The following is a 20,192-nucleotide window of genomic DNA, read 5'->3' on the forward strand; positions in this document are numbered from 1 at the left end:
TGCCTCTCCTCCTCTTCACCCCCTCCCACATGCCTCTTGAAATGTTTGCCAACGCGAGCAGCATCTTCCACCTGCCGCTCGCGTTAGCCTCAGCTCCCTTCTGATGCCACTTTCACTAGTGAGAATAGCTGACTGCTGTCCCTGGATAACAACTGTTACGGTAAGTAACATTGCTTTATATACCGGGTCTTCAGCCAGAAAGGAGCTCAACTTGGTTAACATTAACTAAAAAAATACTTTTTTTTTCTGTTTAAGTTTTTTATTGATTTTTTTTCATTTAACAACAAGTGTCATAAATTTTCATACAATTATCTTAATAATACACTTGATATTTCTATAATGTATTTTATACATAACATTTCTTATCTTATATTTCTTATGATTTTATATATATCTTAGTTTGTGAGCCCATAGGGACAGAGGTACCTCCAAATGACACAAGGTATTTATTTTTAAAAATTTTATTACACATATCCTGCAATTCCATGCGGATTACAATTAAAAAAAAAAACATACAATGAACGAATTACACTCTTACAATACAGATCATTTTATGATATAATTTTTAAAAAAACCCTTAGATTGTGAGCCCACCAGCGACAGAAGTATCTGCGAATTGCCCCATGTATAAAACTTAGATTGTGAGCCCACAAGGGACACAGGTACTTGCAAATGGCCCCAGGTACAAATCTTAGATTGTGAGCCCATAGGGACAGAGGTACCTGCAAATGGCCCCAGGTACAAATCTTAGATTGTGAGCCCACAAGGGACAGAGGAACCTCCAAATGACCCAAGGTATTTATTTAAAAAAAATTTTATTCCACATATCCTGCAATTCAATGCGGATTACAATAATAAAAAAACATACAATGAATAAAAAAAATACTTTAAAAAGTAACTAGTTTCCAAAGTGTTTGGCAAATAAAATAGTTTCTAAAAGATTTACGAAAAAGTTGAAAAGGACCAGGACTCCTTAAAATAAGAGGAACTCCGTTCCATAGTTGAGAAAATTTGAAAACCAAGGATTGACTCAAATTCTTGACTCCTTGGATTCTTTTCACTGAAGAAAGGGAGAGTTTGAATTGTTGGCTGCCTCTTGCATAGGAGAATCTATAAGCTCACTATCAATAATCTTCATCAGTTTTTGCTTATTTGGAAATATGGAAACCAGTTCCTATCCATGGTGACTTTTATTTTTAACTTTACATGATTATGCTTTGTTTTTTTTTATGTTTGAGCATCATTGCTTTGTCATTAAAAATACTGAAGGTTCCAGGGCTGTACAATACCCTTAAGAGGGTGAATAATGACGTACTACTTTCTTTCTCTGTCTCCATCAACTAGTCAACAGATATAACCAACAAATTCTGGACTGATCTGTTGGGACTAAAGAAAAGAAAATTATTAAATTATAATTTACTAAATAAATAACATTCATGCTTCTGAGTCCTCAAACCTCTTTCACGGAACATATTTATCTTCCTTAGGGAGAGGAGGAGGATGATGATGATGGTACAAGTGAAGCTGGTAGCCTTGAGGAACCCAAAGAGGATGAGATGGGGACTGGGGACCTGTCCGAGACGGATAACGAGCCCCCTGTCAGTGAGAGTGATGATGGATTCAGCATCCACAATGCACCTCTGCAATCGCACACACTGGCTGACTCCATTCCCAGCAGCCCAGCCTCCTCCCAGTTGTGAGTTGGGGAATAGATTCAGTGCATAGTGTCCCTTGAGGTTTAGGTTCTATAGGCAGGCTTAGATGGGAAGAGCTCACAGGTGTCATGAGAAATACTGTTTGCTGATAATCAGCTTCATAAAAGTTAATCAGGGAAATTTGCTGCATTTATCACAGTGGGATCAGGAAGAACATTTCTCACAAGGAATATGAATATGTGAAATTCTGTATTATTTTATGCTTTCTTCTAAATTTAGTGGATCATATCTAAAATATTTTGCTGGGGATTTTCAAAAGTACCTGGGAGAGAAAATAATCCTATTTTCTTTCCCAGGTACTATAAAAAATGATTGTTCAGGACTGCTTGCTCTCCCAGACACTGGGCAAGAATCATTATGCAGAATTCCACAGTATGTCTCAGACACTGGCCAGGACTTTCCATTTTTGGAGGCTCTTAGAGGTATCAAAATATTGCTGCTGTTGCTGTATGAACTTCATGAACTGTTCTTTTCAGTAGCCAAAGTATGTAGCTACATTTGTCTATCTTGGAGATAAATCTTTTTGTATGCATTGAGGTTAGAGTGTCCATATTTGTGGATGGGTGTTTGGGAAGGGGGAGACAGCACACTTTGAAACTGGAGTAAATGGTGATCCTGTCTTTTCATCTCTTTTTTTTTCCTGATCACAAGTTCCTTGGGTTTTTTGTTTGTTTGTTTGTCTTTTTAGCTCTGTCTGTAGTGAAGATCAAGAAGCTATTCAAGCCCAGAAAATCTGGAAGAAAGCCATTATGTTAGTTTGGAGAGCTGCAGCCAATCACAGGTCAGTTGTGGGGAATGAATCTCTCCCTTTTCTGTTTAATAAATTTGCTGACCGTGCTTGTAATATTCGATGATTAACATAGAAACATGAAGGCAGATAAAAAAACAAATGGCCCATCCAGTCTGCCCATCCGCAGCATCCACTATCTCCTCTTCTCCCTAAAAGATCCCACATGCCTGTCCCACTCTTTCTTGAATTTAGACACAGTCTTTGTCTCCACCACCTCTACTGGGAGATTATTCCATGCGCCTACCACCCTTTCTGTAAAAAAAAAAAAAAAAAAGTATTTCCTTAGATTACTCCTGAGCCTATCACCTCTTAACTTCATCCTATGCTCTCTCATTCCGGATTTCACCTCGTGCACATTTATGCCATGTAGGTATTTAAACGTTTCTCATATCTCCCCTTTTCTGCCTTTTCTCCAAAGTATACATATTGAGATCTTTAAGTTTGTCCCCATACACCTTATGATAAAGACCACCGACCATTTTAATATCCTTCCTCTGGACTGACTCCATCCTTTTTATATCTTTTTGAAGGTGCGGTCTCCAGAATTGAACAGCAAGGTAATATAGTGAACAGGGGGTCTAAGTCCATGCTCCTTCACTCTTTATTACATGTAACCAGGCCTGCTGAAAGATTGAAGAGAGCAATTTTCTATGCCATTAAAATGAGTAAATAGCCACTAAATGCACATACTTTAGCTACTTTAAAAAGGGGCACACCTTTTGGCATGTTTAGCTTGAAGAAAGAAAATAGTGCATGCATGACATTTTCAAAAATATGTGATATTCATCCTCCCTTTATCCTGCATGAAACAGCAGGTGAAAGTAGACAGGTAGTTTTACTTTTTATGTTACAACAATTTGTATTGAATCTTTCAAACAGCGAAAATACAGTACAACAGTAAAATAAGGTGCAAAAAACAATAGCTGAGGTACATTCATATTGAACCTCCCCCTGTTCCCCCCATCCCCCAGCACCCTCCTTCCAATCCCAAAATCCAGAATTCAAAGCACAACTGCTATAGTCAGTGGGGTTGTGTTCTGATAGCCCACCGAAAATAGGAAAATCCCCCTCATCCCCTCAATGCGAGCATGTAATATAAACACAATGAGAGAAAAAAGGGACATCTCATGCACCCCTTCCCCCCATGGCACCCAGCTCCATCCCACAGAAACAGGAACATTATAAAGAGTTTAAAATAGCACTCCGGGCTTTTGGGGACAGGGATGAATATAGGGATCCCAGATCTGAAGAAATTGCTGTTTGTGCTTGAAACTTTGACTAACAGATCTCCGTTCCAAAAGTAGCAAGGCGTGTAGCTGATTTCTCCAGGATCAATACAAAGGCAAACTATTGCTGATCCAAACTGACAGAACCACCCGTTTCCCCAAAACCCCCATCCTTCTCATAAAGTGACGTTGACCTCTACGAGGCAAACGGAAAGCTTCATATTTATCAAGCAGAAGGCCAGCTGCTGAAAATGGGATAGGATGACCCAATAGTATTCCAAAAATGTTTGATTTTCTCACAAAACCAAAAAGCATGAAACAGGGAGTGGGACTGCCAGGAGCACTTGGGACAATTAGGTGAATTCACATATCCAGAAAGGTGTAGTTGCTCTGTGTAAAGCATCTGAAATTGACATTCTCGCAGCTCTGCACTAACAGAAATCTTGGGAATTCTTTCGATCAATGGTACCAGATCTAAAGCATCCGCAGAAATCCCGAGATCCTGACACCAGCGGGCGTGTAAGGCATCTCGATTCACCGGTGTGCTGAGCCATTGAAAGTCTTTATAAAGACCAGATATTGTAAATCTGCCTTCCAAATAAGGAGCCAAGAGCTCTCGGAACTTGTCCTCAATGGGAAAGGCCATGGCTACAGGGTCCAAAGAGCAGACATAATGATGAAGTTGCTTATAGGCCAGAAAATCCCCCACCTACCAATCACAGAGTGAACAGAGATCAATCTAAGACATCATAGAACCATCAGCACGCAGAATATGGCTCATTAATGTAATACCTTGGGCCGCCAATCGCCAAAAACTGGCATTTTCCAGACCTAGTTGGAACTGTAAATTGCCTTGGATAGGCAAATATCTAGAGACCTTAGCATCCCCCTTCCAGACTCCAAGTAAGAAAGATCAAATCATCTGCAAGAACCTCAGTAACAGACTGCCCTTAAATTGGGGAGGGGTGAGCAGCTGAGAACGGGGTGTCTGTACTAAAGATAGAATATGCCAGGGAGCAAAAAAGGCCTTCTCTAAGGTTTTTGGGGTAAAATCATGAATATCCGAAAACCAATCGCCCAAAAGTTGGAGATCTGGAAGACCTATACCACCTTGAACCCACAAACTCATCAGAAACCGCAAGGCTTCTTCCCCTTTCAGCAGAATCGAGAAAGCATAGAGTATAGTTTACCAATATCTCTTTTCAGAGGCCAAATGGGTAGAAGCTGTAATGTATAAAGCCACTTAGGAAAAAGGATCATGCCAAATAATTGTATCCTGCTGTGTAATGATATAGGGAGAGGTGACCAACGAGCAAAGCACTCCTCTGTGTACTGTAATAAGGGCTCAATGTTACTCTTGTACAATGTAGATGTTGTGACAGTAAGCGTAATCCCCAGATAATGAAACGAGGTGGCTGACAATTGAAATGGAAAGGGATTTAGCCATGAGTCCCGAAGCTGCAGGGATGTGGCCAAAGCAATCGATTTATTCAGATTCATCTTGATACCAGAATAATCCCCATATTCCCTAAAAGACTCCATCAGAACGCTCAATGACTCCACTGGATCCAATAAATGTACCAGCAGGTCATCCACAAACGCCGAGATCTCGAATTCAGCTGGCCCAATACAAATTCCCTTAATAGCCCTATCCTGTAATATGTCCTGAATCAAAGGATCTAATGACAGGGTGAACAGTAAAGGTGAAAGGGGCAACCCTGACATGTGCCTCGACAAATTGGAAAAGAAGGGGAACTTAAGCCATTGGCCCAAACAAAAGCCTGAGGGGAGTGATAGAGCACCTTGACAGCATCCTGGAAGAAGTCCATTATACCATAACGAAAACAGAAATTGCCAAGAAACCCTGTCGCATGCCTTCTCAGCATCAAAACTAATCAAAAGAGAGGGAAGTTGTGCGCTCTCAACATATTCCAGAGTGTCCAGGATAGCTCTCAAGTTTTTAGCACTAGTATATCCCAGAACAAAACCCACCTGAGGACTAGCTATTAAATCAGATAAACGTGGCCAGCCTATTGGCCAGTATCTTAGCAGATAGTTTCGCCTCTACATTTAAAAGCGAAATAGGCCGATAAGATGACAAAAGGTCAGCGGCCTTATTGGGTTTCAACAACACCATAATCTGAGCTGTGTTGAGGGAGTCAGGGAGCTGACCACCACGTATCACGGCCATAAAAGCATCTGCAAGTACTGGAGCTACCGTGGTTCTCAAGAGTTTGTAAAATTCCTTGCGGAAGCCATCCGGGCCAGGAGCTTTCATCGAGGGCCCATTTTGTATCACACCCTCCATCTCAGTAATCGGGGCATTAAGTGCAGCAACAGTATTTACCTCCCTATCCGTTCTGGCCATATTTCCACTAGAAGTACAGCCTTGCAGGATTTTGGTAGGTCCATTGGTCTGGCATGCAGCTCTTGCCAAAAGTTTCCTCCGATGAGTCCCATGACGGTAGAATTGATATTTATAATACGCTAATGATTTTGTGGTCATCTCGTGCAGCAGCTCTTGAAGTGTGTATTGAGATGAGACCTGAAGTTATGATGCCGTTGTACAGAACCATGGTAAGGCCTCACTTAGAGTACTGTGTTCAGTTTTGGAGACCACACTACCGAAAGGACGTGCTGAGGATCGAGTCGGTTCAGCGAACGGCCACCAGGACGGTCTTGGGGCTCAAGGATCTCACGTATGAAGAAAGATTTTAAAAATTGCGGCTGTACTCACTTGAGGAAAGAAGAGAACGGGGAGATATGATTGAAACATATAAGTACATCACGGGATGCATTGAGTCAGAAGATGATATCTTCTGGCTCATGGGACCCTCGACCACCAGAGGGCATACGCTGAAAATTAGGGGAGGGAAGTTTCATGGCGACTCCAGGAAGTACTTCTTCACCGAAAGAGTAGTGGATCATTGGAACAGACTCCCACTCCAGGTGATAAAGGCCAGCAGCGTGACGGATTTTAAGAGAAAATGGGATACTCACGTGGGATCTTTAAGGGAGTAAATTCGGGGGGGGGGGATACTTGGAATGGGCAGACTTGGTGGGCTATAGCCCTTTTCTGCTGCTTTCTTCTATGTTTCTATGTTTCTAAAAGTTGTGATTTAAGAGTGGAGGTAGGAGTCCTCCCATAGAGCCTCTGAATAGAGCAAAGCTGTCTCTCAAGAAGCAGGATCTCCCAATTCCTAGCCCAATGTTGATGGCTGGCATAAGCTAGGATCTCCCCCTGTAACACCACCTCTGCTGTCTACTAATAAAGAACTAGGTTAGCACAGTGGACTATATTATGGGCTTGACACTCTAACCATTTTTTATTCAGAAATTCCTGCAATTTCAATCCTTATATAAGTGAAGTGGAAATTGCCAGCGAAAGGAGCCTGGAGCAACAAGCTCCAACTGCAAAGTAAACTAGATCATGGCAAGATGGGAGATGTCAAAAGATCCAATGTCAGTATGCTCAATCCAAGAGAATAAGTAACTCGAGAACAACCAAAAGTCAATGCGAGACAGACGCATGGGTCTAGAGAGGTGTGTAAAGTCCCTTTCATCAGGGACATCAATTACATCAAGGAGGAACACAGTAACGAAATACCTAGGATGCAGTTGGTCAGCTGATGTAGGATGAGGTTTGTCTACCAGGGGATCATGTACACAGTTGAATTCTCCCCCCCCCTTCAAAAGCAAGGGTGTTGGCATAAGAGTCTGATGAGCAAGGCAAATAATTTTTGATTGTATATATTGGAGACAGAGACTGTCTGAATTCAAGAGGCCCTCTCTCAGAGGGATCTCTCGGAGAGAGAAAGAGATAATGGTTACTGTGGATGGGCAGACTAGATGGACCATTTGGCCTTTATCTGCCATCATGTTTCTATTACACAGAACCAGCATTTGTCTGTTCAGAGTCACCTTAGCCATGATATAGCTATCCCCAGGGTTTATCCATTGTTGTTGAATGGCAAAGAAAATCCCCTTTCGAATCAGGATCAGAACTCCTGCCATAATCGGTCTGCAAGTGTTCCCAGTAGGTGCTCCACCCATCATCTATGAAACTTGGCATGCTCACTAGCCAAATTCTTCTTAGCAGAGAATTGGAATCTCACAAAAAATATAATAACTAACTAAATAACGTGCTCAGTGGACAAAAGCTAATAAGCTGCAAGTATACGAGCCACAGACTCTACCAGCTCAAGCCTTTTATAACATCACAGCACCCTCCCTGCCTGCCTCTCATTTACTCTATTAGCTGTTAACTTATATATTCAATTTAGCTGTTAATCTATGTGTTAACCATATCGGCAGGAGAATAACTGCAATGAATAAAAGATTTTATAACTTATCTTTTGATGGCTGGACATTTGCTGTGTCTGTGGTGATCAATACTCCAGCTGCTGAACGTGCTCAGCATGCTCCCCAATGCAACATAATCCAAAGAAACAAAAATATCAGAAAAAAAGAGTCCAAAAAATAAACTCCAAAACCGAAACCATCAAATCAGAAAAATCTTAAAAACTATCCACATCCAAAGTCATAGTCCACAGTCTTCCCCAAACCCCACCTATTGTGTGTGTTTGTTGCTCACTAGCCGACAAGTGTGTCTCCTGTAGGCACACGATATCAGACTTTTGTCGATTCTAAGCTCTCAAAATTTTTTGTCACTTAACGGGTGAGGTGACATCATTAACAGTCCAAGAAACACACTTGAAAGCCATCAAGTAATGGGCATTGAGTACACCTGAAAAAATTAGTATCTGTTAAGAAATAGAGAACAGGGTCCTGGTGGTTTTACTTTTAATACTTTAGAAAGTCATGGAATAGGCGGTAATATCCTATTCCATAGTGTCCCTCCAGACCAGCACAGATGAGTATGTGCACCCTGACCAGCAAGTAGAGACCAATGTTCCCTCTAAGGATTGATGAGGTGTGTGCAAAAAAAAAAAATATGCATGAGCGACAAGTTACATACTCCACAAATTTATGAGCAGGCACGGAGGACGCATTTTTAAATAAATGTAGTTTATCCTTCTACTCCTTATGTATTTTTAATCATCTATGGATATGTTTGTATGTTTATTGTTCAAATGGTTTTATTTATTTCCCCAAATTTATTTTTGTTATACGCTTTGAAAATATTTGATATTGCGTTTAAATCAAAATCTCAATAAACTTGAAACGAGTGCCCATGAGATTGTGGGAGGGTTAAATACTCAAAACTTAGAAGAATAACAATTTACTTAGTAACATAGTAACATAGAAGATGACGGCAGATAAAGACCCGAATGGTCCATCCAGTCTGCCCAACCTGGTTCAATTTTAATTTTTAAATTTTTTCTTCTTAGCTATTTCTGGGCAAGAATCCAAAGCTTTACCTTGTACTGTGCTTGGGTTCCAACTGCCGAAATCTCTGTTAAGACTTACTCCAGCCCATCTACACCCTCCCAGCCATTGAAGCCCTCCCCAGCCCATCCTCCACCAAACAGCCATATACAGACACAGACCGTGCAAGTCTGCCCAGTACTGGCCTTAGTTCAATATTTAATATTATTTTCTGATTCTAAATCCTCTGTGTTCATCCCACGCTTCTTTGAACTCAGTCACAGTTTTACTCTCCACCACCTCTCTCGGGAGCGCATTCCAGGCATCCACTACTCTCTTTCCTAACATTGCCCCTGAATCTACCACCCCTCAACCTCAAATTATGTCCTCTGGTTTTACCATTTTCCTTTCTCTGGAAAAGATTTTGTTCTACGTTAATACCCTTCAAGTATTTGGATGTCTGAATCATATCTCCCCTGTCTCTCCTTTCCTCTAGGGTATACATATTCAGGGTTTCTAGTCTCTCCTCATACGCCTTCTGGCGCAAGCCTCCTATCATTTTTGTCACCTTCCTCTGGACCGCCTCAAGTCTTCTTATGTCCTTCACCAGATACGGTCTCCAAAATTGAACACAATACTACAAGTGGGGCCTTACCAATGACCTGTACAGGGGCATCAACACCTTCTTCCTTCTACTGACTACGCCTCTCTTTATACAGCCCAGCATCCTTCTGGCAGCAGCCACTGCCTTGTCACACTGTTTTTTCACCTTTAGATCTTCGGACACTATCACCCCAAGGTCCCTCTCCCCGTCCGTGCATATCAGCTTCTCTCCTCCCAGCATATCCTCCCTTCCTATTATTAATCCCCAAATGCATTACTCTGCATTTCTTTGCATTGAATTTTAGTTGCTAGGCATTAGACCATTCCTCTAACTTTTGCAGATCCTTTTTCATATTTTCCACTCCCTCTTCGGTGTCTACTCTGTTACAAATCTTGGTATCATCTGCAGAAAGGCACATTTTTCCTTCTAACCCTTCAGCAATGTCACTCACAAACATATTGAACAGGATTGGCCCCAGCACCGATCCCTGAGGGACTCCACTACTCACCTTTCATTCCTTCGAGCGACTTCCATTAACCACCACGCTCTGGCGTCTGTCCGACAGCCAGTTTCTGACCCAGTTCACAACTTTGGGTCCTAACTTCAGCCCTTCAAGTTTGTTCAACAGCCTCCTATGAGGAACTGTATCAAAGGCTTTGCTGAAATCCAAGTAAATTACATCTAGCATATGTCCTCGATCCAGCTCTCTGGTCACCCAATCAAAAAATTCAATCAGGTTCGTTTGGCACGATTTACCTTTTGTAACACCATGTTGCCTCAGATTCTGTAACCCATTAGATTCAAGGAAGTACACTATCCTTTCTTTCAGCAAAACTTCCATTATTTTTCCAACAACTGAAGTGAGGATCACCGGCCTGTAGTTTCCTGCTTCATCCCTGTGACCACTTTTATGAATAGGGACCACATCCGCTCTCCTCCAATCCCCAGGAATCACTCCCGTCTCCAGAGATTTGTTGAACAAGTCTTTAATAGGACTCGCCAGAACCTCTCTGAGCTCACTTAGTATCCTGGGATGGATCCCGTCTAGTCCCATCGCTTTGTCCACCTTCAGTTTTTCAAGTTGCTCATAAACACCCTCCTCCGTGAACGGCGCAGAATCTACTCCATTTTCTCGTGTAACTTTGCTAGACAATCTCGGTCCTTCTCCAGGATTTTCTTCTGTGAACACAGAACAGAAGTATTTGTTTAGCACATTTGCTTTCTTCTCATCACTTTCCACATATTGGTTCCCAGCATCTTTTAGCCTAGCAATTCCATTTTTCATCTTCCTCCTTTCACTAATATATCTGAAAAAATTTTTGTCTCCCTTTTTTACATTTTTAGCCATTTGTTCTTCCGCCTGTGCTTTCACCAGACGTATCTTTCTCTTGGCTTCTTTCAGTTTCACTCTGTAGTCCTTTCTGCTCTCCTCTTCTTGGGTTTTTTAATATTTCACGAACGCCAACTCTTTCGCCTTTATTTTCTCAGCCACTAGGTTGGAGAACCATATCGGCTTCCTTTTTCTCTTGTTTTTATTGATTTTCTTCACATAAAGGTCCGTAGCCATTTTTATCGCTCCTTTCAGCTTAGACCACTGTCTTTCCACTTCTCTTATGTCCTCCCATCCTAACAGCTCTTTCTTCAGGTACTCTCCCATAGCATTAAAGTCCGTACGTTTGAAATCTAGGACTTTAAGTATCGTGCGGCCGCTCTCCACTTTAGCCGTTATATCAAACCAAACCGTTTGATGATCGCTACTTCCCAGGTGAGCATCCACTCGAACATTAGAGATTCTCTCTACATTTGTGAGGACCAGATCCAATATCACTTTTTCCCTGGTGGGTTCCGTCACCATTTGTCTGAGCAGAGCCTCTTGAAAGGCATCCACCATCTCCCTACTTCTTTCCGATTCTGCAGACGGAACATTCCAGTCCGCATCCGGCAGGTTGAAATCTCCCAACAGCAGAACCTCCTCTTTCCTTCTAAACTTTTGGATATCCACAATCAGATCCTTATCAATTTGCTGCGATTGAGTCAGAGGTCTGTAGACTACACCCACATAGATAGAAGTTCCATCTTCTCTTTTCAGAGCGATCCATATCGCTTCTTCCTCTCCCCAGGTCCCTTGCATTTCGGTCGCTTGGATATTGATCTTTACATAGAGAGCTACTCCTCCACCTTTTTGACCATCTCTGTCCTTCCTAAAAAGATTATATCCCGGTATGTTTGCATCCCATCCATGTGATTCACTGAACCATGTCTCTGATAGCGACAATATCTAGATCTGCCTCTAACAGCTTTCTGGTATCTTTACATACAGTGGCGTACCTAGCATATGTAACACCCGGGGCCCATCATTTTTTGGCACCCCCCCATCTGTACGAAAAACATGATTTTTAGTAACAAGCCACACGTCACACATGAGTACCTAGGAAAAGGCAGCATCTTACATATTGCAGTGAGCAGTACATCAATACACCCATTGTAAAACTAAACGAGCCAGACCAGCACAGATCAATCCTACACCGTCAATCCTAACAGAAAACTATGTCTTTCGAACACACAGAACACAGAAAACACCTTCGCCTAGTATGGAATATGTCATCACAAACTAACCCTTTCTCCCCCTTTTACAAAACTGTAGTGTGGATTTTAGCCACGGTGGTAACAGCTCTGACGCTCATAGAATTCTGAGCATCAGAGCTGCTACCACCACGGCTGGCACTAAAAAACGCTCCACAGTTTTGTAAAAGGGGGGATAAAATAGAAATACACAGCTTCAAATTCAATGCTCTAGCTCAGGGGTGCCCAAACTTGTTGGGCTTGCGAGCTACTTTAAATGACCAAGTCAAAATGATCTACCAACAATAAAATTAAAAAACACAAAGCACACTATACGCTGAGAAAATGTTAATTATCATTCCTATTCTGGGTTTTTTCAAAGAGGTCAAGGCAGATGACTCTATGCACTGTCACCTCAGTAACAACCATACAAAAATAGACTAATATACCCCCCTCCCTTTTTATTAAACCACAATAGCAGTTTTTAGCGCAGGGAACTGCACTAAATGCCCAGCACTGCTCTCGACGCTCATAGGCTCCCTGCGCTAAAAAACACTATTGCGGTTTAGTAAAAGGGGGCCATAGTGCAAAATATAGACAGCATATATAAATTCAGACACATTTTGATCACTAAATTTAAAATAAAATCATTTTTCCTACCTTGTCTGGTGATTTCATGAGTCTCTGGTTGCACTTTCATCTTCTGACTGTGCATCCAATCTTTCTTCCCTTCTTTCAGCCTGTATGCTTCCTCTCCTCCAGACCTCATTCCCTCCCCTAACTTTTTCTTCCTCTCTCCCTGCCCTTTCTTTCTTTTTTCTCTCTTGATGCCCCATTCTTTTTTTCTGTTTCCCTTCTGTCTCCCTGCCTGCCCCCTTTCTTTCTCCCTACCCTCCACAAAGCCACCGCCGCAACCATCGGGGGAAACAGGCCCCAAAGCCACCACCGCAACCATCGGGGGAAACAAGCCCCAAAGCCACCGCCGCGGCTGCCCCAAGCTCTCTCTGCTTCCCACTGGGCCGACCAGCAATCCCCCGACATCAATTCTGCCGTCGGAGAGGAAGTTCCCCAGCCAGGCAGCGATTGGCTGACCCGAACTTCCTCTCCGACTGTAGCCTTAGGGCGGGTGCACAGCCGGGGCGGACCCCCCCCCTTGGTACGACACTGAAGACATGGCAGCGGCTCCTCTCACGAATCCCCATCTGTGTCGGAAGTCCGATGCAGTCGGGGATCTTGAAAGGAGCCGCCGCTGCATCTTTCAACTTTAAAACACAGGCTGCCGCCGCTTCCTCTCACCTCCGCCCGCCCTCGAGTGAGCGACAAGAGAAAGCGTTTGAGTGACGCCACTGAAAATAGTGAGCGATCGCTCATGCGCTCACCTTAGAGGGAACACTGTAGAGACTGTGAATAAACTAGACTGTGAATCCTGGTTATAAACCTGCTGTTGAGTCAACAAGTTTGTTTTCAGTCTCTCATCAGGTGGTGGACATATCTGTGCAGTCCTTGTCAGGTACAGACTTAAAAAAAAAAAAAAGTTTACGAGAGTTTTTATATTAAATGCATCTTCCGTTTCAAGGCTGTTCCTTACGGACTTGCACTGGACTAGGACAGAGACCTGAGGAGATCTCTCTAGCCCTGAGGGTCCCAGATACCCCCCCCTTTTCCCCACATCCCTTAGGGATTTGTTGTGTTTGACATAGATTTTGGTGGTCCAGTGAGCAAGCGCTCACATGCGCCCTCTGCAGGTGTCTCTGCTTTTGCGCTCGTCGCTTCAGTCTTGGTCCCTGGAGAACCAGGTTCCCTTGGAGGTTCGTGCTCACTAAAGTGTTGCTAGGTAGTTGATTCAATTAAATCTTTCCCTGGGGTGTAGTCTGGATTCTCCACAGTGGGGTCGGCAGGAGCACCAAACCACGAGGAAAACCAACAGAGAAGGTAAACAGCCGGGACTTAATTTGCCTATATACAAATGCTAGGAGCCTAAGAACCAAAATGGGAGAGCTAGAATTTATAGCCAGTAAGGAGGACCTAGACATAATTGGAGTCACAGAAACATGGTGGTCCGAAGGCAACAAATGGGATGTGGTCCTACCAGGGTACAAACTCTATAGGAGGGACAGGACACACAAGAAGGGTGGAGGAATAGCGCTATATATAAAGGACTCCATCCCTTCAACCAGGATGGAAACAACAGTAAGGGCGGACAGCTTGGAATCACTATGGGTTAAGCTGACAGGAGGAAATGGAGCAGACATAAAATTGGGACTATACTATCGCCCACCAGGACAAGCGGAAGCAAACGACCAGGACCTGGAGGCTGAACTGAGGCAGGTATGCAAAAGCGGAAGTGTGGTGGTAATGGGGGATTTCAACTACCCTGGAATAGACTGGAGTATTGGACACTCAAATTGCACGAGAGAAACAAAATTCCTGGAGGCGGTGAGGGACTGTTTCATGGAACAACTGGTCACAGAACCAACACGAGGAGATGCCACTCTTGACCTAATCCTCAACGGGCTAGAGGGACCTGCAAAGTAGGTGGTAGTACTAGCGCCACTAGGAAACAGTGATCACAATATGATCCAGTGCAAGCTAAAAACAGGAACATCCAAGGTGAAAAGAACCACAACGACAGCACTCAATTTCAGAAAAGGAAACTACGAGGCCTTGAGGAAAATGGTGGGAAAGAAGCTTAGCAACAGCTCAGGGAAGATGGTGACCGTAAAGGAAACCTGGGCCCTACTCAAGGGCACGGTGCATGAAGCACAAAACCTGTACGTCCCCAGGTTTAGGAAAGGGTGCAAAAAAAATCGAACAAAAAACCCGGCTTGGATAACAAATGCAGTGAAAAAGGCAATAAGGGATAAGAAAACATCTTTCAGAAAATGGAAAAAGGACCCAACAAAGGACAACCAGAAGGAGCACAAAAGGCAACAAAAAGGCTGTCACCGAGTGGTTAGGAGAGCAAAAAGAGAATATGAGGAGAGACTGGCAGGGGAAGCAAGAAACTTCAAAACATTCTTCAGGTATGTGAAGGGGAAACAACCAACCAGGGAGGAAGTGGGACCATTGGATGATGGAGACAGGAAGGGAGTGGTAAAGGAGGAAAAAGAGATAGCTGACAGGTTAAACAAGTTCTTCTCGTCAGTCTTCACAAGAGAGGACACATTCAATATCCCAGAACCCGAGGAGATCATAAGCGGAGACCATGATGAAAAGCTGGTCCAACTAGAGGTAAGCCAAGAGGATGTCCTCCGACAGGTGGACAGACTGAAGAACGACAAATCACCTGGTCCAGACGGCATTCACCCAAGGGTACTAAAAGAACTGAGAAACGAAATAGCGGAAACACTTTGCCAAATATATAACCTATCCTTAAAAACTGGGGTGATCCCAGAGGGCTGGAAAATAGCAAACGTCACGCCCATCTTTAAGAAGGGATCAAGAGGTGACCCGGGAAACTACAGGCCGGTGAGCTTGACCTCGGTCCCTGGAAAGATGATAGAAGCACTGGTTAAGGACAAAATCTGCGAACACATAGAAAACAATGGACAACTGAAGGCGAGCCAGCATGGCTTCTGCAAGGGAAGGTCGTGCCTCACGAACCTACTGTACTTCTTTGAGGGAATAAACAGCCAGATGGATAAAGGGGAATCCATAGACATCATTTACCTTGACTTCCAAAAAGCCTTTGACAAGGTACCTCATGAACGACTACCACGGGGTGCAAGGGGATGTCCACCGATGGATCAAACACTGGCTGGCAGGCAGGAAACAGAGGGTTGGAATAAAGGGCCATTACTCAGGCTGGCAATGGGTCACGAGCGGAGTTCCACAAGGATCGGTGCTGGGACCGCTCCTGTTCAATATATTTATTAACGACCTGGAGACGGGGACGAAATGTGAGGTTATTAAATTTGCTGATGACACCAAACTCTGTGGCAGGGTTAGAACCACGGAAGACTGCGAAGACCTACAAAGGAACCTAACGAGACTGGAAGAGTGGGCAAAAAAGTGGCAAATGAGTTTTAACATAGAGAAATGCAAGATCATGCATGTAGGGAAAAAGAACCCAATGTTCAGCTACAAAATGGGGGGATCATTGTTAGGGGTGAGCAACCTTGAAAGAGACCTGGGGGTGATGGTGGACACAACATTGAAAGCATTGTCACAGTGTGCGATAGCCGCAAAGAAAGCGAACAGAATGTTGGGTATCATTAAAAAGGGTATCACAACCAGGACGAAGGAAGTCATCATGCCGCTGTATCGTGCAATGGTGCGCCCGCACCTGGAGTACTGTGTCCAGCACTGGTCGCCGTACCTCAAGAAGGACATGGCAGTACTTGAGGGGGTCCAGAGAAGAGCGACTAAATTGATAAAAGGTATGGAAAACTTTTCATACACTGACAGGTTGAAAATGCTGGGGCTGTTCTCCCTAGAGAAGAGGAGACTTAGAGGAGACATGATAGAAACCTTCAAAATCCTGAAGGGCATAGAGAAGGTAGACAGGGACAGATTCTTCAGACTGTGGGGAACCACAAGTACTAGGGGTCACTCGGAGAAATTGAAAGGGGACAGGTTTAGGACAAATGCTAGGAAGTTCTTTTTTACCCAGAGAGTGGTGGACACATGGAACGCGCTTCCGGAGGTTGTGATAGGCCAGAGCACAGTACGGGGGTTCAAGGAAGGTTTGGATAGGTTCCTGAAGGATAAGGGGATTGGGGGGTACAGATAGAAGCAGAGGTAGGTTATATAAATGGTCAGGAACCACTTCACAGGTCATAGACCTGATGGACCGCCGCGGGAGCGGACCGCTGGGCGCGATGGACCTCTGGTCTGACCCAGTGGAGGCAACTTCTTATGTTCTTATGGACAGTGATCTCTACAGAAGCCAGCTTTAGGGGATGGGGGGCCCATTGCTTGGGACGTATGGTGCAGGGGCTTGGGTCTCTGGAAGAGCATCTGTGGTTGATCAGTCACCTGGAGATTAGAGCCATTCACTTGGCATTGCTTGTGTTTCAGGATCTACTTTTCAGAGAAGCAGTGTGCATCATGTTGGACAACACCACAGCGGTAGCATATGTCATATGTCAGCTGTCAGGGAGGCACCAAAAGTTTCTCGATTGTGGAGGAGACCACGTTGCTTCTAATGTGGACCAAAGTTCATCTTGTCGATCTATCCATATCTCACGTAGTGAGAGTCGAGAATGTGCAAGCAGACTTTCTCAGCAGAACTGTTCTGGATCCAGGAGAGTCTAGCTCCAAGTGTTTTTCCCCTCATCATCAACAAATTGGGTCATCTGGTGATGGATTTGAGGGTGTTATCTCGCAATGTCCGGGTCTCTCATTTCTTCAGTCATAGAAAGGACAGCAGGGCAGATGCCTTCACTCAGACCTGGCCATCATCCGGCCTATTCTGTGTGTTTCCACAGTGGCCTTTGGTAGGTAAAGTGATTCAGAAGATTGAGCGTTATGGCGGTTGGGTAGTGCTGGTGGCTCCTGATTGGCCTCTGAGGCGTTGGTACAGGGGTCTAGTGCATCTCACAATAAATGTCACTTTCCTCCTTCCAGTGTTGGAGTAGCTCCTGGTATAGTTTTGATTGCTATGCTGGATCAAGCTCCATTTTGTCTTATGTCATGGCTCTTGAGAGGTTTGATGAGGTGGAGCTATTCTGGCAGGATGATTTTTTTCTCAAATGCAGAGTCCCAGTCCACTTCTCTCGCTTAACATTCAAGTCCGGTGGATCTTTGAGGCTTGATGTTCAAACCAGACCATTTCTCTCCTGAAGGCGTCGCTGCCTGAGTTGTTGGAGTTTCTACTGGACGGCATAGATTAGGGGCTTACTTTTTCTTCAATTAAAGTTCAGGTTGCAGTTTTGTTATGTTTCTGTGGGCTGGAGAAGGGTAAGTCCTTAGCTTCGCATTCTGATATGGTCTGTTTTCTCAGGAGCATACGTTTCCTATGGCCTCCCATCCAGGCTTCATGCCATTCTTGGGACCTGATTCTTGTGTTTAGGGCCTTGGTGTCTGCACACTTTGAACCTCTGACTGCTTCCCGAAGGATCTCACTTTGAAGATAAGTCTTTTTTGTTATGATGGTGTCAGCACACCAGATTTCAGCCTTTTTTGTTGTTTTCTCAAAAGAATGTGTTGTTGCATATGGTCCCATCCTTTGTAGAGAATTACACAGGAACAGAAATCAAACTTGTCTCCACCTATCCCCATAAACTTCAGAAGTAGTTATTTTATTAAATTATGCTACTGAAGTACATTAGAGGCTCTGATAGAGACTCATTTGAAAATATTAATTGGATAGAGGGAGAGCGCTAGATGTGGTGTACTTAGATTTTAGCAAAGCCTTTGACAGTGTTCTACTTGGCATCTAATAAATAAACTCAGTGCTCTGAGTATGGGCTCCAAAGTGATGGACTGAGTCAGGAACTGATTGAGTGGAAGGCAACAGAGAATAGTGGTCAATGGAAATCGCTCTGAGGAAAGGGATGTTACCAGTGGAGTGCCTCAAGGTTCGATTCTTGGGCCTTTTTTAAAAAAAATTTTTGTAAGCGATATTGCTGAAGGGCTGACTAGTGAGATTTGCCCCTTTGCAGAAGGTAGTATAGTTAAGTTAGTATTTCTAAGGGTCCTATGATATTGTTTTCTCAATGGAATTAAAAAATAGTGTATAGTGTTTAACCCATTTTGAGTGAAGTGTAATAGTGATGATCTTAAGATGGCCAAATAGGTTGAAAAGGTTACGGTGAAAACTACGGTGCATAGGGAGAGGTATGGCCAGTAAGAAAAAGAAGGTATTGATGCCCCTGTATAAGACTAGTGGAGACCTCATTTAGAATATTGAACACAATTCTGGAGACCGCACCTTTAAAGAGATTTAAATAGGATGGAGTTGGTCAGAGGAAGGCTACGAAAATGGTTGGTGGTCTTCATCATAAGGCATATGGGGACAGGCTTAAAGATCTCAATATTTATACTTTGGAGGAAATGCAGGAGAGAGAACATATGATGGAGATAGTTAGATACCTCCATCATATGCATAAATAAGCATGAGGAGAGTCTTTCATTTGAAAGGAAGCTCTAGAATGAGAAGGCTTAGGATGAAGTTAAGAGGTGATAGGCTCAGGAGTAATCTAAGGAAATACTTTTTTTTTTTTACACAGAAAGGGTGGTAGACAAAGACTCTGCGTTCAATAAAGCATTGGACATGTTCGTGGGATCTCTTAGGGAGAGGAAGAAATAGTGGATGCTTCAGATGGGCCGACTGGATGGACCATTTGGCCTTTATCTTCCATCATGCATCTATGTTAAATACTGTAGATGAGGATTCGCAACTCTGTCAGCTTTAGACCTCCTCCAAAATTGGCCCAAACTCCCTTTTACCAAGCTTGGTAGGCAACAGCAATATCCTTAAGCCATAGATGCTGGCATCTCAGTGGCTGAAGGTTGCTGCCAGCAACTGCCATGCTTGATAGAAGGGAGTTCTGGCTACCTTTTTGGAGGATGTCCTCAGCTAGCAGTGCTTAGGGATCCCAACAAGTTACAGGAAGGATCAGGGCCACTGTTGGACATGCTGGTGCTCAGGGCAAAAATTAAAGGAGGTGCCTCCCTGAACCCCTTTCCTCCAAGCTCCCCACCTGCTATTACTGTCATGCAGCCAGACCCTCACCAAATACAGAACAAGGTCACAAATTAGAAACAAAAATAAGTAGACAGAAATAGAACTGGGAGCTCCAAAAAAAATTAAACTTAACAATTATTTCAATACTGGAGAAATAAAAACAGAAATGCATTTTGTTTTCTATTGAACACAATACAAAGACATCTGCTATACACATTTCCCGAAGCTAACATATTGCAATAAATACATTCAAAATAAAATGCTTTTTTCACCTTTGCTGTCAGGAGATTTATTTTTCCTTCAAGTTGGTTCCAGTTAGAACATAAGAATTGCCATC

General features: G+C 43.5%; 1 protein-coding gene across 7 annotated transcripts in view; it reads left to right on the plus strand.

The window, feature by feature from the left end:
• BRD8 (bromodomain containing 8) overlaps positions 1–20,192 on the plus strand; it is a 107,668-nt gene that overhangs the window by 46,929 nt on the left and 40,547 nt on the right. For 6 of the 7 annotated variants that reach the window (XR_004537470.1, XR_004537471.1, XM_033927012.1 and 3 more), the window contains exons 15-16: positions 1,488–1,696; positions 2,404–2,496. Coding sequence is in view for 4 of the 7 variants with exons in the window: in XM_033927012.1 (XP_033782903.1) it covers positions 1,488–1,696; positions 2,404–2,496 (302 nt within the window). In the remaining 3 variants the exon portion in view is untranslated. Of the gene's footprint in view, positions 1–1,487; positions 1,697–2,403; positions 2,497–3,035; positions 3,063–20,192 lie in introns of all 7 variants that reach the window. The other variant, XR_004537472.1, reaches the window with a different exon arrangement.

The sequence above is a fragment of the Geotrypetes seraphini genome, chromosome 18 (assembly GCF_902459505.1).
Source record: "Geotrypetes seraphini chromosome 18, aGeoSer1.1, whole genome shotgun sequence".
NCBI lineage: Eukaryota > Metazoa > Chordata > Amphibia > Gymnophiona > Dermophiidae > Geotrypetes > Geotrypetes seraphini.